This window comes from Crotalus tigris, unplaced genomic scaffold (assembly GCF_016545835.1).
Source record: "Crotalus tigris isolate CLP2741 ecotype Arizona unplaced genomic scaffold, ASM1654583v1 scf7180000024341.3516292, whole genome shotgun sequence".
In the NCBI taxonomy this organism is placed as follows: Eukaryota; Metazoa; Chordata; class Lepidosauria; order Squamata; family Viperidae; genus Crotalus; species Crotalus tigris.
Genome location: NW_024100511.1, coordinates 661,765 through 687,347, shown reverse-complemented (window position 1 = coordinate 687,347; position 25,583 = coordinate 661,765). Strand labels below are relative to the sequence as shown.

The following is a 25,583-nucleotide window of genomic DNA, read 5'->3' as shown; positions in this document are numbered from 1 at the left end:
CCGCCCCTACGACAGACCGGGGTTCCAGCCCAGACAACAAAACCAGTCGAGACGACCCTTTCGTGGAACGGGTCGTCCGTACCGGAAGACAAAATGACTCCTACATAGACCTACCCATTGGAGGAAGACTAGCTCACTTCTTCCACCAGTGGGAGCAGACCTCCACGGACAACTGGGTACTACAAACCATCCAGTCCGGGCTGTCCCTGGAGTTCCTGGTCACACCCCCAGACCGACTCATCAACTGCTCGGTCTCCAGGAACCCCACCAAACGCAAACTCATGCAGGAGGCCATCCAACACCTGTTGGACATTCAAGCCATAGAACCGGTCCCAGCGGAATACAGAGGCAGAGGATTTTACTCCATCCTCTTCGTGGTTCCAAAGACTTCAGGAGGATGGAGGGCAATCCTGGACCTAAAAAACCTCAACCGCTACATCACATATAAAAAATTCAAGATGCAATCCCTTCAGTCCATCCTGGGAAGCATCAGAGAAGGAGACTTCCTGGCATTGATAGACCTCACGGAAGCCTACCTTCACATCCCCATCCACCCAAACCACCGCCGGTTCCTACGTTTCTGTTACGGGGGAAAACACTTCCAATACAGAGCCCTCCCCTTCGGTCTATCTTCGGCACCCAGGGTATTTACCAAGATACTAGCAGTGGTAGCCGCCAAACTCAGAAAAATCCCAATACGCGTCCAATGTTACCTAGACGACATACTAATCCAAGCAACATCCCTACAGACAGCTCAGGCGGACGTAAGGACCGTCATTCATGTCCTCCAATTACACGGATTCTCAGTAAACTTTCAGAAGAGCCAGACAGTTCCCTCGTCCAGGCTGCTGCATCTGGGGGCCACGATAGACACAACCAACTGTATGGTCTATCTCTCCCAAGACCGGGTGGCCGGCATCAGGGAACTGGCTCGCTGGGTTCACAGGCAACGTTCAGTTCCGATACTAACACTTTCCCAATTATTGGGCAAGATGGTATCGGCCATAGCCATTGTACCCTGGGCCAGGCTCCACCTACGGGAACTACAGTGGTTTCTGCTCCCTTACCAACGGCAGAACACCAGCGCATCCAACCACCTAGTCAGGGTCACGGCACAAATCCGCAGGGTACTACGCTGGTGGTGCTCTCGGGCCGTGACCAAGGGGTCACCCTTCAAGGAACCAGTCAGAGTTACCATCACTACAGATGCCAGTCTGTATGGTTGGGGAGCCCATCTGGACTCCCAGTTTGTACAGGGACGTTGGTCCGCCACGGATCTGAGAAACAACATCAACTGGCTAGAACTCAGGGCTATCCACCTAGTCTTGCAACAATTCAAAGACAGAATCAGAGGCCACCACGTTCTAGTCCTAACAGACAACGTAGCAGTCAAGGCGCACATCAATCGGCAGGGGGGGACCAGATCAAAAACCCTGATGACAGAGTCACGACTCCTATTCAGCTGGGTAGAGCCCAATCTGAAGTCACTAAAAGCGGAACACATATCGGGGGTCAACAACCAGCAAGCGGACTTCCTAAGCCGCACCACAGTGGACCCTTCGGAGTGGGGGCTACACCCGAACTTGTTCCTAGACATCTCCCGCAAGTTCGGGTACCCGATCCTCGATCTGTTCGCATCATCAGACAATGCCCAGCTCCCCAGATTTTACTCTCGTTACTTCAACCCGCGAGCAGAGGGGACGGACGCTCTGAGAACTCAGTGGCCTCAGGGTCTGCTTTATGCCTTTCCCCCACTACCACTCATACCGGCGGTCATCCGCAAGCTGATTCAGGAGCGGGCAGAAGTGATCCTAGTAGCACCATATTGGCCACAGAGACCGTGGTTCGCCGACCTGATGAACCTGTCTCAGTCGCCCCCATGGAACATTCCCCCTCATCAAGTGTCCCTACACCAGGGAACCATCAGTCACCCGGAACCCCAATGGTTACAACTGACCGCCTGGCACTTGAGCGCCAGATAATGGCACAGGAACTATTCTCTCCCGGGGCCATTACCATAATTCAAGCTTCACGCCGTCCGGCAACAAACCGCATTTATGACTCCACTTGGAAAAATTTTTGCCTTTGGTGCAGGGAACGGCAGTTTGACTTACACAAACTCTACATCCCTCAGATAGTAGATTACCTCTTGGAGGGACTAGACAGAGGCCTCGCCCCCGCGACCATCCGCAGGCAAGTGGCGGCCTTGTCCACCCTCCTCACCTGCACGGATTCGGTTCCCTTAGCTCACCACCCCAGGATCCGCGCCTTTATCAAGGGCGCCTATAACACCAGACCTCCAGTAGTTCACAGGTACCCGTCCTGGGAACTACCACGAGTCCTTCACGCACTCATTCGGTCACCATTTGAACCATTGGCGACCGTTTCCTTGCGACACCTGTCGCTAAAGGTGGCGTTCCTGATTGCCTTCACATCGGCCAGACGAATTTCGGAACTGGCCGTACTGTCAGTCAGAAACGACCTATGCATTTTCCACAAGGACAGGGTGGTCCTTAGGTTAGATCCTTCCTTCATACCGAAGGTGAATTCACTCTTTCACAGGACACAGGAAGTAATTCTCCCAAACTTCTGTCCAAATCCAACACATGACCGGGAGCGGCAGTGGCATACATTGGACATCCGCAGAGCCTTGCGGCGTTATATAAAGCGTACAGAACACTTCCGCAAATCGGAGGCCCTATTTGTGCCCTTCCAAGCGGGCACCTTGGGGCGGAAAGTTTCCGCGGGCACCATTGGAAGGTGGATCCGAAGCTGTATCGCAGAAGCTTACAATGTATCATCCCTGCCGCCCCCAAGTCATCTCACAGCCCATTCCACCCGAAGCGCTGCAACTTCGGCGGCATGGGCTACCCAGGCGTCAATCGAGGAAGTTTGCAGGGCCGCGACATGGTCCTCGCCTTCCCCGTTTATACGACACTACAAGATAGACCGCTTTGCATCGGCGGACGCCTCCTTTGGTAGGAGGGTCCTCCAGCAAGTTGTCTCAGAGATCAATCTACCGGCCTTATCTGTTTCCCACCCCTTGGGACAGTGAGGCTTTGGTATGTCCCATCCGTGGATTATCCATCTCCTATACTGGAGAAGGGGCGTTGGTCTTACCTGAACGCCTTTTCTGAGTACGGAGATGGATAATCCACACCCACCCCAAGGCCAGCAGGCCGCTAGTAGGGAGCTGAGAGCCAATACCTCGTCAATCATCAGCCAATTCGCCCTCGTTAAGAATGGACTCCACAGGAAATGGGGGCGTGTCAGGCTTTGGCTACTTGGTCTCAAGAGCAGGCAGACAGAGAAAACCCATCCGTGGATTATCCATCTCCGTACTGAGAAAAGGCGTTCAGGTAAGACCAACACCCCTTTCCTCCCATTAAGATGTTAATTGAGCATCTTACAGGGGTAAGCAACCTTGGCTCTTTTATGACTTGTGGACTTCAACTCCCAGAATTTCTGAGCCAGCAGTCATAAAAGAGCCAAGGTTGCCTACCCCTGACCTAGTATAATATACTGTTTTTTCTCTTTAAAAAGCACTCCATGAGATGCAAACCACTTGCATTACAGGAATCTCACAAAGTAAACATTGGAGGCCATGCATCATAAAAGGTTTAAATCAGGAATAGGGTACGTTTGAGCTCTGTTAGCATTTCTGTTATTAAGAATTTCTGATAATTTTTTGCTTTTCAGTGTTGAAGATTTAAATGATTTAAAAATGTTATTATCTAATTTAAGGTTCTGAAATGAATCCAGAATAGTTGAAGTATTGTTGTTGAAACAGGAAGTCAGAGAATAGCTGCTGGTTTTGTCTGGTACATGTTAATGTTTTTCTGCCAATTTGTTCACAACAAAATGTGGACATCATTCAGTTCCTGAACCTTCTGTATTTAAGAACACAGAGACGCAAACAGCCTGTTGTGGGTCAATATGACTAAACATGAGATGGGGCCATCAGGGATTAAAGATGTTGTATGATAACTCAGTGAATTAATTTAGTGTTTCCAGAGGATGAAGCTTTACAACTGGGCTATTGCAAAATATGTTGTGTCGTATGATTCTCTGCCTATTTAATGATAGCAAGTTCTACTAATTAGCAATATGTCCTTTCATGTTACATTGGCATAGATGTGATCCTGTAAGAGGATATGAGCAATAAATCTTGATGTAAATTTGTTCTGGTTTATTACATAATAAATATGACAATGGTTTGCAAGGGACTTGGCAAAATTTGAAAAATAATAGAAAAATATTGTAAGAGGTGCCGATACAGTATGACAGCCAATATTTTATTGGATAAATTTGGAATGCAATAGCAAATTATTATGTGTGTTGTCATAAAATAAGTTCTAAAAGCACAAGCTTTTAGCTGGCTTGGCCAGATTCCTTTGAAAGTTGTGTTGGCCGCTGTCAATTGAGATGCTGTCTTTTAGAAGATTTATTTTTAGATTATTTTAAAAATTGAGACAAAAAAAACTTTTTTTAGCAGAAAATGGAAGTGACTGAAGAAGAACCTAATGATCAAGTAGAATGAACTTCCAATATATTCAGAAATGACGTGAAAAAAAAAATCATAACTTGCTTTCTTTTTTCAAGCTCAAGCCATTTCCAGAAACAATTCAAATTATACTGGAATTCAAAGTCTGAAAATTAATAACTGAAATTAGTAGAATTAACATTTGAGATATGGATAAGAATATTTTGCGTCTTCCATTTGTTATCACACCAATTTCCCTTCCATACATACTTGTGCATATACACATTTTTCATCTGTGCCAAACTAATTGTCTCTACTTGGGGAAGGAAAAGCACCTAAGAATTGGGAAAATGGAGAAAAAACAGAGGAAGATAAGAGAATGTTTAAAAAGAGGTGAAATAAATTGATTCAAGAATTTGGTTGTAAATATTATAAAATTAACTGGCTTACATTGGCCTAATCCAAAATCTGTATCTTCTTGGAAGTACAGATAGTCTTCAACTTAAAATCACAATTGGGACTAAAATTTCAGTTGCTAAGCAAGGCAGTTGGTTAAGAGAGTCATGTCCAATTTTGCAATCTTTTTTGCTATAATTGTTAAGCAAATCACTGTAGTTGTTGAGTGAATAACAGTTGTTAAATGAATACGACTTCCCCCATTGACTTTGTCAGTTGAGAAGGTTGATCATGGGATGCTGTAAATGCATGCTAGTTGCCAATATCTGAGTTTATTCACGTGAACGTGGGGATGCTGCAAAGGTCCTAAGCATAAAGACTACTTATAAATCACTTATTTTTCAGTGCCATTGTAACTCTGAATGGTTTGTAAATAAACGGTTTTAAGTCGAGGGTTACCTATAATATTAACTACCGAGTAAATCGTACAGATATTTGCTTCTTAACCTTCTAATTGTACCCTATCGGCATATATTTGGCTCTGAGGCGTCTTGATCAGGATCAGTGGATACAGAACCTAGGCCTGCGGAGGCCATCTCTTTCCTACTAGATGAACCTAGGATCTGGACATATGCTAACCTCAGATTGATTTTTAGACTCATCCTCATCCTCCAGAAATGAATCCTCTGTAGAGATCATGACCTTCTCCAGCATGATGACTGAAGAATCCACCATGGGTTATTTCAGTCCTCCTGTCCAATCAGACTAAGTTGTCAAGTTGTTACGCCTCATTAGCTAGCTCCTCCCAGTTTCATCTTAGTCTTTCGCCCATGAGGTCGTAATAATTTGACTCTCTTCATGAAAAGCAGGTCAGGCTAGATATTTAATTCATTGGTGGATTCTTCCTGGAGTATAGTAGTGTTAGATTGGTTTCTTTCTCTGGGGAGTTTTGGTAATTTTGTTTGCCTTCCTTTCTTTCTCTTTCCTTCTATTACCTGGGAGCAGAGCTTATCCCTCTCCTGGCTGGGGGTGTGTGTGTCTGCCTATGTTTTCTTAACTATTCAGTTAGCTGCGTTAATTCCCAGGGTAATATCAAGGGGGGGGGGTTGTTCCCTTCCTCTCACTAGCTAAGGAGATTGTTTTTGATTAGTATTTTGGAACTACAACCAGTTCCTTGTGGCGGCCGCCATTTTGAGGCCATGTGGAGCCTTCTCTGACTGGGATCGGTCAGAGTCCTTCTAGCGGTGGCCATTTTGAATTCCCAAAGTTAAAGTTAGTTGTTGCAATCAGACTGTTAGCAAGCTTCCTCCTTGCTTGTTGTGCAAAATTGGTTTAAAACAAAGTCATTATTGTTTCCAGAGCCATTTATTCGGCTGCCGCTAAAGGAGGCAAAGCCTCATTGCTGCAGCAGCGAAGATTCGTGGGCACTTAGGAAAAAAAGCCTCATTTTTGCTCCTTTTATTATTTACTGACATAGTCCTTTTGGAATTCAACTGAGGTCCGTTCCTTCTCCTACTCCTATCTAGCGAAGGTAGTTCTTTCTTCTGAATCGAAGCGTCCGCCATTTTGCCAACTACTGTCTCATTGGGAAACGCCCAGGACAGGCAGGGACGCCATTTTTGGAGTTGGTTGTTTATAATTACCTCACAATTTAATTAATATTACCTTTCTCATATTTATTTTCATCCTAATTTGTGATTAAGGTTCTGTTTCAGAATCCTCTATTCATTGCAATTAGCAGCAAATTTGGGGCAATTATCATTGCAACGGAGGTCCAGCAGGCCCTGCTCCCCATTCCCTGCCTGAGTTCTGCCACCCTGAACCTAGTGGTTGCCTGCAGGATCCTGACCATTGCCACTAGCGAGACACGTGTGATTTCGTCACCATTCTGATCTGGTTGAAAGTGCGTCCAGCACATTGGTGACGAGCGCTCCACAGTGCCCAGTGTGAACCCAGGTTGCCAGGGGCGATTCACGCTTTTTTCTCCACGTGCAGTCAGTCCCGCTGAGGGCTCCTGATGTCTACTGCAGGCTCACTCAATTTCTGAGTCCTGTTTGGGGGCATTACATCGACATGGCAGAACCCACTGAGCCACAGCCTTTGGACACAGGCAACACCATGGTCCAAGCCGAGCCAGTTTCTGAAGTGCCTACAGGTAAGGCCAAAGCAAAATCTAAATACGGCAGGAAGGCTGGTAAGACAAGCGATAAGATGGCTGACAGAACACATAGAACCCTGGAGAAGCAATTCTCCCGGGCCCAACACTTGTCAACTGAACAGGATTACATACCTCCTGGTGCATCCCCACCTGAGACACATGTACCATCCACATTGGGAGCATGGTCGCCTTTGAGCGCAATCCAGCAGGTCTCTGATCAGACCTTTGGTCAGGTGGGTCCACCCATGCTTGGGGAGGACCTTGATTTGCCCAGCCCATCATCTGCGCCCATTGCTATATTAACTCCAACGGCTGCGGGGTCACGACCTCCGCTAGAGCCATCTTTTTCAGCACAGCTCCAATCGTGGATATCGCAGGCGGTGATCCAGGCCGTGGCATCATCGGGTATCCACCAGGCGTCACCAGTTCCTGGTCCTTCCTCTGTACCAGCTTCCTCATCTCAACCCACAGCGGATCATTTCCCCATCCCGATCTCCGGACTCCGAGTCTTCCAATGTCTCGGATTATGACAAAGGGGGGGGGACTGCTGGTCTGAGTGCGAGGAGCCGACCCATGAGTCTCAGCCCATGGCAGAGCTATTCAATGCCTCGCTCTTTCCGTCATTGCTGTACAGGGCTTGTGCAGCGAGCAAACTTTCCTCCATCTCTTCTCCGGCCCCTCAGCCTTCCACAGATCAGGACTCAAACCCTCTATTTGCTGAACCGGTAGACAAACACCTCCATATTCCATGCCCCCCTCCCCCCATATTCCTGAAGAACATTCAGGGACAATGGGAATCTCCAGCTGCTCAACCTTCCCAAGGAGCGTCTGAGCGCAAGATTGTGGACATGGCAAAGAATCTGATTGACCTTTTAGAGGTGCCTAAGGTGGATGAATCCTTAGCCCCACTGTTTTTTACAGCCAGTCTTCCGGCGGATGTCTCAGATGTCCTTAAGGCAGAAGATAAAAAGTCTGAACTGGCCTTACGCAAGGTTCACTTAGCATCTGCTTGGGCTACAAAGTTGGCAACTTCCATTTCCTTTTTTGCAAGGATTTCAATTACCTGGCTCAGACAATTGCAAGACAGGATCCCTCTGGAGGAGGTTAGGATCCATCAGGACCTAACCTAAGCTTATAGCCACCTCTGAGTATATGGCAGATGTCTCAATGTACTCAGCCAAGCATTCAGCCAGGGCAATGGCTTCCGGCGTAGTCACCAGGAGGCTTTTTTGGCTCAAGAACTGGAGAGCTGAAAGCAAGCACAAGTGGCGTGTGGCCATTGCCCCCTTTACGGGTAGCCGACTGTTTGGGGAAGCATTGACCCCATACCTTATTGAGAATAAACAGAAAAAAAAGGTCATCTCTCACTTGGTTAGGAAATCCAACAGGCGTTACCTCCCTTACAGCCGCCGTCAGTCCTTTCGGACTGCATCACATCAGAACAGGGACAACCTTACAGACCCCCAGCCCCTTTGACAGAGCGGGGTATAGGGACAGATCCCGATACCAATCCCAGACCAAACCTTCCTTGCGTGGCAGAAGGGGCCACCCCTTCCGCCGCTCCAAGTGACTTAGAGGGGACCCCCCATTGGCGGCAGACTAACCTTTTTCATCCGCCAATGGGAAAGCACCACCACGGACTCCTGGGTTTTGAGCACCATAAGGGAAGGCCTGTCTCTGGAGTTCAAATCCCATCCAATAGATCACTTTGTCTCTTGCCCAGCCATGAGAAATCACATAAAAAGAGGTCTCTTGGAAGATGCCATCTGACATCTCCTCAGCATCAAAGCCATACAGGAGGTTCCCTTGTCCCAATGGGGATCGGGGTATTACTCCATCCTCTTTGTAGTTCCAAAATCCTCAGGAGGATGGAGAGCAATCCTAGATCACAAAGGGCTGAACCTCCACCTACAATGCAGGAGGTTCAAGATGCAGACGTTGCACTCCATCCTAGGCAGTATCAGGATGGGAGATCTTCTAACATCAATAGACCTCAAGGAGGCATATTTGCATATCCCTATCCACCCGGCACATCACAAAATACCTGCGGTTTTGTTACCTCAACCGTCATTTTCAATACAGGGCCCTACCATTCGGTGTTTCCTCGCCCTCAGGATCTTCATCAAAATACTGGCAGTTCTGGCGGCCCATTTGAGGTTGGTTCCGGTGCGCGTCCAGTGTTATCTGGACGACATTCTGATCCAATTGCTGTCAGCAACATCCGCCCAGTCAGATCTGGATCTCACAATCAGGACTTTTCAGAACCATGGGTTCTTAATAAATTTCAAAAAGAGCCAGACAACACCATCGACCTGTCTGTTACACCTGGGGACGGTGATCGACACGGACAATTGTCACGTGTACCTATCGGAGGAAAGGCGCAAGAGCATCAGAGCTGGCACTCAAGGTATGCAGGAACAGGACAGTAACATTAGCTCTCCTTTCCCAGCTACTGGGGAAGTTGATATCCTGCATAGTGATAGTGCCGTGGGCCCGACTACATGCTCGAGCCCTACAGTGGTTTCTGCTTCCACATCAAAGACAACATACAAATATCTCCAACCAGCTGGTGCGTGTTCCTCGTCAGGTTCATCTGTCTCTCAACTGGTGGGCTTCCTCGGCCATATGCAAGGGGACCCTATTCAAAGAGCCCACTCGCATCAGTATGATCACGGACCCGAGTCTTTTCGGTTGGGGCGCTCATCTCCAAACACGGATGGTTCAGGGTCAGTGGTCACAGACAGACCGGAGGCACAGCATAAATTGGTTGGAGCTCAGACCGATCCACTTAGCTCTCAGATATTTCCACTCAGTAATCAGGGGGCAACATGTGCTGGTCCTGACAGACAACGTGGTGGCAAAGGCCCACATCAATCGACAGGGGGGTACCCGGTCAAAGTCCCTCACGGCAGAAGCTCAGGCATTGAGCTCCTGGGTGGAGAAACATCTACTCTCCATCAGGGCAGAGCACATTTCGGGAGAGGCGAATCGGCAGGCAGATTTTCTCAGCAGGTCAATAGTGGACCATTCGGAGTGGAAGTTACATCCGGATGTCTTCAGGGAGATCACGGACAGATTTGGTCGTCCGATAGTGGACCTGTTCGCCTTGCCAGAGAACACCCAACTACCCAGGTTTTTCTCCTGGTTCCCCTCTCGGGGGGTGGAGGGGGCGGACGCCCTACGCAGCCAATGGCCACGAGGCCTCTTGTATGCCTTTCCCCCACAGCCTCTGTTACCAGCAGCTATTAGGAAGATCCTGGCGGAGCAGGCGGAGGTAATATTTATTGCTCCTCACTGGCCCAGAAGGCCATGGTTTGCAGACCTGGTGAGCCTCTCCGTCTCTGCTCCGTGGAGGATTCCAGACCATCTCATTCAGTTGACACAGGGAGATCTTCAACATCCAGATCCCCAGTGGCTTCAGTTGACCATCTGGCACTTGAACGCCGCACCTTGACTCGAGAGTCCTATGCGTCAGGGGTGATCGATATGATTCAGGCTGCCAGGAGACCGTCGACTAACCGTATTTACAACCATACGTGGAAGAACTTCTGTCGTTGGTACGACAGGAATCATGTGAGTCTGTCACAAGTAACCATCCCCAAGGTATTAGAATACTTGCTGGAGGGTGTCAACAAGGGGTTGTCGCCCAACACTATCCGTAGACAGCTAGCAGCCCTTTCCAAAGTTTTTTCTTGGGACTCTTCAGAGTCCTTGTCTAGATACCCTATAATCAGATCTTTCCTAAAGGGAGTTATCAATAGCAAACCCCCTGTGATTCATAGGTATCCCTCTTGGGATCTACCCAAAATCTTACAAGCTCTAACCTCTTCCCCCTTTGAACCACTTAGAACATGTTCCTTGTGGTACCTGTCGCTGAAGGTTTCATTTCTGATAGCCATAACTTCTGCCAGACGTATATTGGAATTAGCTGCCTTGTCGATCAGGAAGGACCTGTGCTTGTTTCACAAGGACAGGGCGATTCTTCGATTAGATCCCTCGTTTATTCCAAAAATAAACACGGTATTCCATAGGGCAAAGAGGTTACTCTCCTGGACTTCTGTCCCCACCCGTCACATGACTTGGAATGGCAATGGCACTCTTTAGATGTGCGGAGAGCTTTGTGCTGTTATATCAAACGCACAGCATCTTTCCATAAATCAGAAGCCCTGTTTATATCCTTCCAGCCTTCCTCAATGGGCCAAAAGGTTTCGGCTTCCACTATAGGTAGGTGGATTAGGGCTTGTATTGCAGCAGCTTACGCATCTCTTGCCCTATTCATTCCCAGTCATGTGATGGCTCATTCCACACGCAGCGCTGCCACAACCGCTGCATGGACTACTCAAGCGTCTATTGAAGACATTTGTAGGGCAGCGACATGGTCCATCCTTCCCCATTTATTAGGCATTATCGCTTGGACAAGTTTGCTTTGGCTGAGGCCGCCTTCGGTAGACGTATTTTGCAGCAGGTGGTGACACCATCAGGTTCACAGGCCCGAACTATTTCCCACCCGTAGGGACTTCAGGAGCTTGGTACGTCCCATTAGTGGATTCTTCAGTAATCATGCTGGAGAAAGAGCGTTGGCTTACCTGAACGCAAGTTCTCAGCATGATGATGAAGAATCCACGCCCTCCCTTCAAATTGTTAGCTAGTTAGGGGTTGGGGGGCTGTTTCCTTTTTCCTTTTTTTATGAATATCTGCTTGAAAGTCATCACGTCCAACTGTTGTCATTGGCTACGCCCTCGATGAAACTGGGAGGAGCTAGATAATGAGGAGGCGTGACAACTTGACAACTTAGTCTGATTGGGCAGGAGGACTGAAATAACCCATTGGTGGATTCTTCATCATCATGCTGAGAGCTTGCGTTCAGGTAAGCCAACGCTCTATATCAGAAGATATGATGATGACCACCAACACTGAAGACTTTTGAAGGAGATTAAATAAGAGATTGTTAATTTTATATGCATTATTTCTTGTGCTAACACTGAAACACATTGTGACCTGCTTTATGACTGTCCTGACTTATAATTGAAATTGTGGGCTCAAGAAAACAATAGTAGCAGCCAGATGTATTATCAGCAGTTGTTCAAAATATTTACTTTCTTCTGCTGTAAATATTAGGAAGGGAAATGTGCCTTCTTTCTCAAGTACTTGTGCTGCTTATTTTGAAGGTTCTAATCTTACCTGATTTAGAAAGTATATGCAAAGCGATACATAAATGTGTCATAGGTGCGAGAAAACTTATGCATCTAACTAATGGGAAAAATGTATGTTTTTAATTGGCTAAAATCTTGATAGAACTGTAATATGTTCTATATCTACTGGTTTACACCTTTCATGTTGCATGACATTTTTGTAACATTTTCTCAACCAAAGATGTACTACCAAGGATCAGATCTGGCCTTTCAGGGCTAAGGTATACATTTAGCTTATATGGAAACTAGATCCCGAAGTCAACGTCAATAAGTACCCAGTCTCTTTAGTGAGATGTAGGGGTAGAAATGTGATTGATTGATTGATTGAAAAGGGATTGTATAAAACTGCTAGGAATTGAGTAAGAATTGTGATCACAATTCTTTTTTTTTAAGTTTTATTGATTTTCTAGTTTTACATTTAAGTATTTAAAAAGCAACGTGGCGACTGGGTTAATCAATAATTCAACAACATACAAGTGTCTTTAGTACAAATCTCAAACTACCACATTAAATATTTCTTCTCTTTTTCCCTTAGTATTTACTGTCTCATGTTTAAGCTAATGCAATTCTTATTATATCAATTAAGTAAAAATAACATTGTTACATTTATCATAGTTTTTAGCTTATACATATCCTAGTTGCTTTAACATTCAATCTTTGTAGACAATCAATATCCTGTAATTAGTTTTTCCCAATTTTTAGTTTCCCATCAATATTTACATTTAATATTTATAATTTCCAAGTTTTAGGTAACCAAAGTTTTCTTTAGAACAATTCATCACAAAACCTAATGTTCAAGATACATGTCCTATCTATTTGAATATATTCTATTTCTCACCATCTTACATCATCTACTTGATAATACAGTATAACATTCTTATTTTCTACTAATTTCCAAATGTCTTAAATTTAATGACCAAAATTTCCCTTATTTCAACATCTCTTTTTCTCTTAATATCTACTATCTCGTATTTAAACTAATACAGTTCCTATTTTATCAACTATGTAAAGACATGTTTATTACATTTATCAAATTTTTTAGCTTATATATATCTTAATTACTTTTACATTCAATCTTTATAGATAATCAATATCCTATTTATTTGTTTTCCCCAATTTTTAATTTCCCATCAATATTCAAATTTAACTTTTGATATTTATACTTCTAAGTTTTAAATGACCAAAGTTTTTTTTATCTCAGTTCATAACATAATCTAGTATTCAAAGAACACATCTTGTCTGTTTGAGTATATTCTATTTTAATTAATGACATAACATCCTCACTAATAAATCCAAACCCCAATTTTCTTCCACCTTATTCTAGCTTTCTTTCTTTGCCAATTCGCCTTCCATGTCCGTGCTTTAAAATCAGCAAATAGGTCTCCCTCTGTTATTGTATATATTATTTGAAATAAAAGAGACCATCCAATCACCATTCTTTTGGAAGGACTAACAAATAGTCTCTCTATTATTCCATCTTCCCGTAGTTGTCCTGGAATGTTTATCTTCCCTTTGGTCTCTTCTTCTTCTTGCTCCTCAGATTTCTCCTGGTTTATATAGTAAGTTTTTTCCATTTTCAGTGTTATCAGTCCCTTTTGTGGGTTTTTCATTAACTGTGTTTGTTGGTCCATTGAATCCTCTATTATAATGTTTGATTGTTCCACTTCTTCTGTTATGTTCTGCGTAGTTGATTCTTTAATTGTAATCAAAGTTAGGGTTTGAATATCTATGCTGACATCTTGTTCTTTTCTATAGTGTCTTATTTCATCAGAAGCTGTAAGAATAGTTTCATGAATTGCTTTCAACATAGAAAGAATCTGTTCTTGATCTTCATCTATATTCTCTTAGTGGTGTATTAAATTAAAAGCTTTACAATCAGGGATGGAAATAAATTTATCACTGAGTATAGAACACAGCTGAGCATCTCACAGCTGATATCTGCCAAGGTTAAGGTCTTTTAGACAATAACAGGTTGTAGTATCAGATTTAGCCACAAGATGTCACCAATGCTATTTAAGGTTTTTTAAATCCCAAATTTTTATAATTCTTTTTCCAATTTTATTTCTCTTTGTAAGTAAAAACCCAAATCTTCAATAGGGGTAAGAAATCTTTTGGTCCCCAAATTTTAGAAACATATACATCCAGTTAAAGTAAGGTTATTCTTTCAACGTTTTAAACTCCCCTGGATAGTCAGTCACCACTGCTCTTAGAGAGTGGGATAGGATTTCCCTTCCCTCTCTCCACAAGGGGGAAAATGCTTTGGGCAACTTATACAGGTAAAAAAGATAGTTAAGATTGAAGAGAGGTTCAGATCTCACCCAATCTCATCCGCACTGCTTTAGAAGTGCCTGGTGGTAAGTTTGACTTTGGCTGTCTGTGTCCTAGTGAGGGGTCATATTTCTATGGCCAGTCTTTCGTCCGCCGGCTTGGAGGGCTGCCCCAGATCAAGTGGAAAGGGAACATATTCTGCTGGCTCCTCAGGGGCTTGCGGCCCATGTAGAAAGGCTGGATGATAGGGTGGATGAGGTGGTTGGAAATGTTGAAAGTTTGGAAGGAAGAGTGGAAAGAATTGAAAATAATGTGGATGTAGCACAGAATGAAATTATAATGTCACAATATAGAGATATGGAGTTTGCTTTGAGAATAAGAGGGTTGAAGGAGAATGTGAAAGACTTGAAAGAAGAGATTGCAGCAGAATTAGCAGCCATTTTGGGATGTGGAATTGAAGAAATGCTGAGAGATATTGAAAATTTTTTTAGAGTTAATTCATGGATTGCGAAGCAGAGAAATCTACCAAGAGATGTGGTTATTTACTTTTCTGGAAGATCACTTCGTAATATACAGGCTTTTTACAAACAAAGATTTCAAATTGCAGCTCAAGATGTTATAATTTTAAAGGAAATACCCTCAAAAATTCTGAGAAGAAGAAAGGACTTTGCCTTTTTGGCTGAGGAGCTTAAAAAGCGTCAGATTCAATTTAGATGGGATGTACCTGTTGGCATAGTGATGAATTATGTTGGAACACGTTATAGACTAAATACAGTTTTAAAAGCAAGAGATTTTTACGTTTCTGTTCTGAAAGCAGGTGCACCACCATCTCCAAGATCTAGAAGAAATGAAGGACAGTTGGCTGCAGGAGCAATGTCACCAACAAGAGAAGAGTTGTTGGTTGAATCAGTGCAACAATGTTTGGAGAAAAGAGAAGATCCAAGGGAACAGAGAATGACTCGTGCAGCCCATAAACGTAGAGAAAAACAACAACAAAAGTTAGATGCTGGAGTTACAACACAGGCGGTTATCTCTGAGCCAGTGGGAAGAACAAGACCGAAGAGGTCATCAACTGCGGATTTAGATGTTCCAAAGGCTTCAAGCCATGAGAGATGGCAAAGTTCCTGACATGGAATGTTAATGAATTGAATTCATCACAGAAAAGCAAGTATTTTACTATTTGAAACAACATAAGAATGATGTCATATGTTTGCGAGAGACTCATATTGCTTTAAAGGACGAAAAATATTTGATTAACTCCCGGCTGGGAGCACATTTCACAGCCTCTGCTCCCCAGAAAAAAGCAGGAGTAGTTATTTATGTGAGGAAAGACTTATTATCAAAGTTAATTGATTCTGATCCACAAGGAAGATATGTTATTGATTTATTATTAAATGGCAAGAGAAGTCTTGTCATTGGACTATATGCTCCTAATCAGCAACAAAAATATTTTTATAAGACGATACATCAGAAAATAACTCAATCAGATTATAAATCAGTAATTATGATGGGAGATTGGAATGGTGTTTTAGATTCAATTAAAGATAAGAAGGGTTCTTCTAAATCTCCTAATCATTCAAAACTACCTAAAGCCTTTTTTGATTTGAAGGATGATTTGGAATTTAGAGACATTTGGCGTGAACGGAATATGGAAGAAAGAGACTTTACTTTTTTTTCGGATAGGCATCAGTCATACTCCAGAATTGACTTTTTCTTAATTACTAATGATCTCTTTTCTAGGGTGAAGAATGCCAAGATATTCCCAAAAATATTATCAGACCATAGTCCTGTATGGATGGAGTTATCTACTGAAGATGGGAATAGAAGGACTTGGAGATTGAATGAAAATTTATTTAGACATGAAGGGAATTTACAGAGATGTAGAGATTATTTAAAGGAATTTTTTCTTTTGAATATGTATAAGGGTACCTCGATGCCAATGGTATGGGACGCCAGTAAAGCATATATGAGAGGAGTTTTGATTCATATGAATAATATGCATAGACGTAAACAGATGCAGAAACGTAAAGAGTTGGAAGTAGAGATTAAATCTAAGGAAAAGGCTCTTACATTAAATCCATTGGACAATAATTTAAAGGCTTCTATTAGTTTGCTTAAGGAGCAATTTAATATGTTGATAGCTGATCAGATTGCAATTAATTTGAGGTATATGCAACATAATACATTTTGTAATGCAAACAAACCTGGTAGGTGGCTGGCTTACCAACTACGAAAGAAACAGAAATCAAGGATTATAGAAAAAATAAATTACAAAGTTAAAGAAGTTTATCAACAAAATTTGATTAAAAGGAGTTTCTTAGATTTTTATTCAAAGTTATATGCTAGCGAAAACATACAGTTCTCCAGCACTGGAGATGGATAATCCACCAATGGGTTGAGACTGTATTCCAATCAGATCAGTCAGCCAAAGTTGCCACGCCCGTCTGGACCATGAGATCCCAGTCTTGACTGATCTCGCCCACTGGGCAGACGTTGCAAACTTGGCTCAGGCAAGTACAATCTCCATTGGTGGATTATTCCGCAAACAATTAGGCAAATTTATTCTTTAATTCAACTTAAATTAATTCCTTAATTCAATTTAATTTGAATTAAATTATTCAAATTTAAAATTAAAAAGTAGCTGTGCATTGGGGGGGGAGAAAAGATCGGATTACTAATTAATCCAGACTGTTTAGCAAAGACTAAGAAGTATTCTCCTGCTGAGAACATCAATCTAGATAAGGAAGGTGATCCTTCCTACCCCCCCCCACTCCCCTCACCCCCTCCTTCTCCTCATTCCAGCCGGGGAAATGGTTCATGCTCCCATTCCAGATTCAGAACCTCAGTGCATCCCAGCAAAGGGTACAGCTGCCACAACGGGTAAGACGCTCCCTCGCGTGGTGGCTGTCCCCACCCATGCTCAGAGGCTCATACTTCAGAGAACCGAACAGGTTAGTTCTCACGACTGACGCAAGCATGTTCGGTTGGGGAGCTCACCTCCAGACAAGGTGGGCGCAGGGCCGTTGGTCCACATCGGACCTTCGACACAACATAAACTGGCTTGAACTATGAGCCATCCACCTAGCCCTACGGCATTTTCACAGCTTGCTGGCACGGCGTCACATACTAGTCCTCATGGACAACGTGGCAGCCAAAGCCCACATAAATCGCCAAGGGGGCACTCGCTCCCGCTCCCTATGGTCCGAGTCCCTCCTGCTAGGAGCCTGGGCGGAACAGAACCTGGTTTCAATCAGGGCCGATCATATATCAGGGGAAACAAACACTCAGGCTGACCTACTGAGCAGAACAACAGTAGATCATTCGGAATGGCGCCTCCATACGAGGGTCTTCAAGGAAATCTGTCACCGTTTCGGTCGACCTCAGGTAGACCTCTTCGCTTCTCAGCCTAATGCCCAGTTGGATTGATTCTTCTCCTGATTTCCGTCCGAGGGAGTGGAACAGACAGATGCGCTCCGGAGCCCGTGGCCTCAGGGGCTACTTTACACCTTTCCCCTTCTGCCTCTTCTATCGGCCGTAATACGCAAACTCCTTCAGGAACGAGCCGAGGTACTCCTGGTGGCCCCATACTGGCCAAGGAGACCTTGGTTTGCCGACCTGAGAAGCCTATCCCTAACGGATCCTTGGCGGATCCCCCCGGACAAGGTCTCACTCAGTCAAGGGGTGATTCTACACCTGGACCTGCAGTGGTTACAACTAGCTGTCTTGCACTTGAACGCTCGATCTTAGCAAGGGTACTTTGCTCGCAAGGGGTCATCAGAGTAATTCAGGCTTCTCGACGCCCTTCCACGAACCGCATTTATGAGGCTATGTGGAAGAATTTTCAATCATGGTGCTCTGGCCAGCACCTGAACATCGGGGAACTTACGGTTCCCAACATCTTGGAATTTTTGTTAAGTGGCCTGGCTCCAAACACATTACGCAGATAAATCGCCGCCCTTTCCACGATTCTATCGTGCAACTCCAGGGAGTCTCTGGGTCATCATCCTTTACTCCGTTCATTCCTTAAAGGGGCAGCAAACATCAGGCCACCCACCGTACACAGGTATCCTTCGTGGGATCTATCACGGGTCCTACGGGCACTTAACAGGGCACCGTTTGAACCATTGAAAACGTGACATCCGCTACCTAACCCACAAGGTAGCATTCTTGGTAGTTGTTACGTCGGCTCGTCATATCTCCGAGTTAGCCACGCTCTCGATAAGGAACAATCTGTGTTGCTTCCACAGGGATCGAGTAGTCCTGCAACTAGATCCCACTTTCATTCCAAAGGTCAATTCCTTATTTCACAGGTCACAGGAGATAGTCCTACCGGATTTTTGCCCAAATCCAACACACGACCGGGAACGTCAATGGCATACATTGGACATCCGTAGGAATTCCGCAGTTCAGAGGCTGTCTTCATATCCTTCCACCCCTCTTCCAGGGGTCGGAAAGTCTCCTCTTCCACTATTGGAAGGTGGATCAGAGCATGCATCGCCGGGGCATATCAGATGGAGGCCTTACCGATCCCCAGTCAGATCATGGCACACTCTACAAGGAGTGCAGCCACTTCGGCGGCATGGGCCACCCAAGCCTCCATTGAGGAAGTATGTAGAGCGGCCACTTGGGCGTCTCCTTCCCCGTTCATCCGGCACTATAGGATCGATAGGTTTTCCTCTGCAGAGGCCTCCTTTGGTAGGAGAGTTCTGCAGCAGGTTTTAGATCAAAGTTCCACACAGGACCAGGCTATTTCCCACCCTCAGGGACAATAAGCTTTGGTATGTACCATTGGTGAATTATCCATCTCCAGTGCTGGAGAAGGGGCGTTGTCTTACCTGAATGCCTTTTCTCAGCATGGAGATGGAGAATCTACTCCCACCCTTATAGGTTACGTAGGTCTAGGGTTAGTTGGTTTTTTTGTGAGCCACAACGTCTTGCTGTCAGTAAATGGCTTTGCTCGTGTCAAGACTGGGATCTCGTGGTCCAGGATGGGCGTGGCAACTTTGGCTGACTGATCTGATTGGGCAGGAATACAGTCTCAACCCATTGGTGGATTCTCCATCTCTGTGCTGAGAAAAGGCGTTCAGGTAAGACAACGCCCCGTTTCAGATATAGAAAAGTATTTACAGGAATCACATTTTCCTAAACTTACTACTGATCAAAGAGATGAGATTAATGGTTTAATTACTTCGGATGAGATTATTTGGGCTATTAAACAATTGAAAGTTGGAAGGCTCCAGGTACAGATGGATTAACAGCAATTTATTATAGAGGTACCTCCATCATGGAGAAGGGCTTTTATATCATTGATTCTGAAGGAGGATCAAGATTTGACCCAGTCCCAAAACTGTAGGCCTATATCTCTTTTGAATACAGATTATAAATTTTTTTCAAAAATCTTGGCAAATAGATTAATGCAAGTTTTGAAGCAATTGGTTCATAGTGACCAATCTGGATTTATATCTGGAAGATATATGAAATATAATGTTAGACAAATTATTAACCTAATTAAGTGTTTGGATAAGAACAATCAAATCCCTGCTGCTTTGATTTTTTTAAATGCTGAAAAAGCTTTTGATCAATTAGATTGGCAATTTTTATTTAGAGTAGTAGAGCAAATGAATTTTGGGGACAAATTTTTAATTGCCCTTAAGGCAATATATCAACAACAGTCTGCACAAATTATAGTTAACGGGGGTTTAACAGAAGCATTTAAAATTGAAAAGGGTACAAGGCAGGGATGTCCTTTATCCCCATTGTTATTTGTTTTAACAATGGAGATTTTACTTATTAAAATTCGGGAGTCACCTAGAATAAAGGGAATAAAAATAAATAAGAATGATTATAAGTTGAGAGCTTTTGCTGATGATTTGGTTGTGACATTATCTCAACCGACAGACTTGGTTAGGGACTTGGTAAAAATTTTGACTCAGTATGGGAAGGTTTCTGGTTTTAAGGTAAATAATAATGAGACTAAAATATTACCGAAAAATATGTCTATGGAGGAAAAGGATGTTTTGATTAAATTAACAGGTTTTGAAATAGTGAGAAAGGTTAAATATTTAGGAGTATATATTACAGCTTCTAATGTTAAATTGTATAAAAATAATTATGAGACATTATGGGCAAAAGTGCAAAAGGACTTAAATGACTGGAAAAAACTACAATTATCTTTGTTGGGGAGAATTTCAGCAGTTAAAATGAATATACTTCCAAAGTTTCTTTTCTTGTTTCAAATGATACCTATTTTGAAGAAAGATGCTAATTTGGAGGAATGGCAGAAGGGGATTAATAAGTTCATTTGGGCAGGGAAAAAGCCAAGAGTTAAATTTAAGATTATACAAGATATACGGGAAAGAGGAGGACTTAAGGTGCCTAATCTGAAATTGTGCTATGATGTGGCAGCTTTAACTTTGATTAGCAATTGGCTTAATTTAACAAATAAAAATATCCTTTCTCTTGAGGGATGGGATTTATTATATGGATGGCACGTTTATTTAATTTATGATAAAAAAGTTGATCAGGTTTTTAAAACCCATATTTTGAGAAGTGCCTTGTTGCGTGTCTGGAAAAAATATTATTATAGGTTAAATGATAATATCCCAATTTGGGGGATTCCTGGATACGTGATAGAGGGAGTATCTAGGGGAGTGAATTTGGATAAGGTTTCTTATAAACAATTAGTTTGGTTGGGCAAGATTGGCAATTAAAGTCTCTGATTGAGCTGAAGCAAGAAAATATTGTACACTCTTGGTTTCATTATAATCAATTGTTAGTGAGGTGGAGTTTAGATCAAAATGTTGGTATTACTTTAGAGGATATGAATTTGGTAAAACAGATTAAAGATCAAAGTCGAGCTCATATAAAAAGAATTTATAATGCTTTAATAGAATTGGATTCTGAAACAGAATTAGTTGAAGATTGTATGGTAAAATGGGCTCAAAATATTCAAGAGCCGATTTTATTGGATACATGGGAGACAATTTGGGTTACAAATGTAAAATTTACTCAAGCGCAAAATTTAAGAGAAATTTTTTATAAAATGTTCTATAGATGGCATTTGGATCCCCAAAAGTTGTCCCGCATGTATCCGAATTTACAGCCCAAATGTTGGAGATGTGGAAATTTACATTCAACTTATTTTCATATTTGGTGGACTTGTAGAAATATTAAAGCTTTTTAGATTAAGATTTGGTGGAATATTCAAAAGATTTTTAAGAGAAAGATAAAGTTTACTCCGCAATTATTTTTGTTGGGTATTATTGTAGATTTTGATGTTAAAGAAACTAATTTGATGTTGAACCTTATAACAGCTACAAGATTATTGGTGTGACAATATTGGAAGAAAAACTTATTGCCTACTCTGGAAGAATGGATATTTAAAGTGTCTAATTTAGCAGAAATGGCGAAAATCTCCACCTATTTGAAGAATCACTCACAAGAAAAATACATTATGGTTTGGAGAAGATGGATTGATTATATTCAGAAGAAATATGAGATTGAAAAGTATTATCTTGCTTTTGAGTAGATCTTAGATAATTATTATTAGTTTTAATTATCTTATTAGTTTTGATTTAATTTGTTAATATTTGTTTTGAGAAGGAGTTAAAGTGTGTTATGGTTTTGATTGATAGTATAGTTGGTTTATGTTAGTTAGATTATGTTTGTTTATTTTATTTTTTATCCTGTAATCAGCTCTGGGAAGTGGGGGAGAGGGGAAGGGGTAGGGGGGTTTATATTGTAATAAATTTATAAAACTTTTAAATAAAAAAAATAAATAGATAAAATGTTATTTGGTTGTATAAGAAGAAAATGTCTGGAGGAAAGATGTTTATATATGAACTGAGTTCTGTAAAGTTCATAGCTATTGTAACATGTATAGAAGGTCAAGGCTGATGATCTGAGACAATGTCTCAGAGCGCTTCATCTACTGAGTGAAGATTAGGGTCACTGAAGGCATGAAAATCTGCAAAGTTCAGGTGCCAGCAGCTTAAAAAGAGAGCTTTTGCTGAATGTGTTCCAACTTCTTTTCTACTCTCTATATAAATAGTACCTTGCTAAAGGAGAACTTCACTGTTCCTTCTCTGGTGTAAAATTGAAATTTCCTCTCTGGAGAAGTGTGTCTCCCTAGCTTCTAATAAAAATGTAGGAAATTGTGAAAATCTACTGGTTTTGCCAGGCCTCAAATAGAATTTTGTATTGATGTATAATTTTATGTTTTATTGAAGATAGTTATGATTATAGTCATATCTGTTCTGCATGTAATTATATAATTATGTAATAATCTCTCTCTTTCTCTCCTCTAGTTGATGATTTTTGGAATCTTTTTGTGCCTGGATGCTTTCCTTTATGTATTCACTCTCCTCCCATTGAGAGTTTTTCTGGCAGTGTTCAGGTTCATCACATTGCCTTGTAGCAGCTTGCGGTAAGCTTTTTACTCTTCCTGCTATGTAAAAATAATGTTTAATTGTTTATATACTTTAGTTTTAATTCATTTTAAGTGGTGTAGTTTAATAATTGTTTCTTCAGGACTGAAGAGTCTAACATTTCCATTTGTTTCAATGATTCACCTGGCTGAGTTCTGTATAGCTGCTGAAGACATTTATGAAACTTTAAAAGTGATGAATGAAGCATTAACCTCCATAAGTACTTTATCCTGTGAATTTGGTATAATTGAATTACAATTCATTTGGCAATGTAGCTACTGATTTTTCTTCCAAGAGCCAGGGTTCATATCACGTGCATTGTTCGTAATTGGAGTGGTCTATAAGTCCATTAAAATGGTGATTATTTTGAGACTTTAACTCTGGAAAAGAATTTATCTTCTCCTTTTTTCAATTAAGAGTGGTGAAAAATGGCGCTGAGATGTTGATTCTTTGAGTGAAAGGACCAGAACTTCTATTTGGAACAATATAACAGATTTTGTATTTATATAAAATGCAAGAATCTTCTTTTTTTTCTTTTAAGAGGGCTTTTGTCTTTTTTCCTCTCCTCTTTTTTTTTGCTATTTGTTGATTTTATAAGATTTTAGCAGACTTTTTAACAAGTGGTCTTAAAAATAAAATGGCTTCAAAGCGTCTCGGAACTTCTGTTGTTTCTAAAGCCTCGATCTTCCCAGTAATGCAGACAGCTCAGCAAGTTAATTTAAGTTACCACCACCTTCTCCATCGTCATCAGCATGTATACTTAAAGATTTACAGAATGCCTTGGGAAATATTGCACGACCGATTAAAGAAGAGATGGAGGAACTTTTTGAAAATAAAATTAGGGAACTGAGAGAGGACATAGTGTTCGCGTTTCAAAAGTTTGTTGGTCATATAGATCGTCTGGATGATCGTATTGATGATGCTGTAGAAAATAAGATGGAAATAACACAGGATGAAATTACTATGTTACAATATAGAGACATGGAATTTGCTTTAAGAATAAGGGGAATGAAGGAAAACATTCAAGAGGATTTGAGACAAGTGGTGGTAAAAGATAGAGCTTTCATTTTGGGGGCTGAGCCTGAAGAAATACTGAGAGAGACGGAAAAAGTTTTTAGGCTTAATTCAAGGGTTGCGAGGCAGAGGAATTTGCCACGAGACACGGTTATTTATTTTTCTAGGAGATCACTTCGTAATGAAATTTTACAGGCTTTTTATAAGCAGAGATTTCAAATTGCAGCTCAAGATGTTATAATTTTAAAAGAAATACCTTCAAAAATTCTTAGAAAAAGAAAGGATTTTGCTTTTTTGGCTGATGAGCTCAAAAAACGACAGGCCCGGTTCAGATGGGAGATACCGGCTGGAATAGTGGTGAATTATGCGGGGATATATTATAGACTTAATACAATTTTAAAGGCAAAAGATATTTACACTTCTGTTTTGAAGGCGGGCTCTCTATCATCTTTACGACCTGAGATAATAATAATAATAATAATAGTAAAGTTGGAAGGGACCTTGGAGGTCATCTAGTCCAACCCCCTGCTCGGGCAGGAAACCCTACACCATTTCGGACAATAGAAGAAAAGTTGGAAGAGCAGCCGGTTGAAGGTGTTATGTTATTGGATGTAGGAGACATACAGGCTGAACCTCTGCAGCAGTTTCTTGTGACAGAAGATTTTTTAAAGAAACCAAGAATGACTCGTGCAGCCTATAGACATAAAGTAAAAGAAGGATGTTGGAATAAAGAAAAGGAAATGATGAACTTTTGTAGTAGTTTTTTTTTGAGATAGAAGATGTTTTAAAGGAATAGTGAATGATTCGTGTAATATATAGATGTAAAGAAAAAGAACAATAAATGTTAGTTTAGCTGGTAGTTTGACTTAGTATATTTTAAAGGAATAGTGAATGATTTGTGTAGTATGTAGATGTAAAGAAAAACAATAATAGAAGGTGTTGATTTAGTGGAAAAGTTTAAATATTTGGGAGTATATATATTATAAATTTTTAATTTAAAGTGTATAAAATAATTATAAGACATTATGGGTAAATGTGTAAAAGAATTTAAATTCTAAGGATCTCTGTTGGTTAGAATTTTAGTGATTAAGATGAATGGTTTGCTGAAACCTTTTAAGTAGGAGGGTATTAATAGATTTACTTAGGGGTGGGGGAAAAAAAGCAAATAGCCAAGTTTATCGAATGTAAGTTTGTTGCTTGGGTTATATTGGAGGGAAAATTTTGTGTTTATTATGGATGAATGGTTGTTTAAAAGAAATATACACCTCAGCATGGAGAAGATGGATAAATTACATGTAGAGTAAATATGGGTTAGAGTTGATATGGGATTAAAAAGTATTATTTAGATTATGAATAATTTTTAGTTTTTAATTTGGAATTGCTTATATTGTTGTTGTTTTTTGCTTAAATTTGTTTTGTATTCGAGTTAAAGCACATTATTGATTTTGTTATTTGTATAGTTGGATAAGTTTATTTAGAATTTGCTTGTTTATTTGTAACCCTGTAACCAGCTCTGGGAAGTGAGGGGGGGAGGGAGGGGGTTATTTTAGGGGGGGATATTGTTAAAAACTTGTATAAAACTTTTCAATAAAGTAAGCTATGGGTTGTAAGTGGGTATATAAGAAAAAGGTATTGCCAAATAAGTA

General features: G+C 41.8%; 1 protein-coding gene across 14 annotated transcripts in view; it reads left to right on the top strand.

Annotated features, from left to right (window-relative positions):
• TAPT1 (transmembrane anterior posterior transformation 1) overlaps window positions 1–25,583 on the top strand; it is a 155,053-nt gene that overhangs the window by 28,812 nt on the left and 100,658 nt on the right. For 13 of the 14 annotated variants that reach the window (XM_039326535.1, XM_039326533.1, XM_039326528.1 and 10 more), the window contains exon 3: window positions 22,804–22,922. In XM_039326535.1, the coding sequence (XP_039182469.1) occupies window positions 22,804–22,922 (119 nt within the window). Of the gene's footprint in view, window positions 1–21,978; window positions 22,004–22,803; window positions 22,923–25,583 lie in introns of those variants that run through there. The other variant, XM_039326538.1, reaches the window with a different exon arrangement.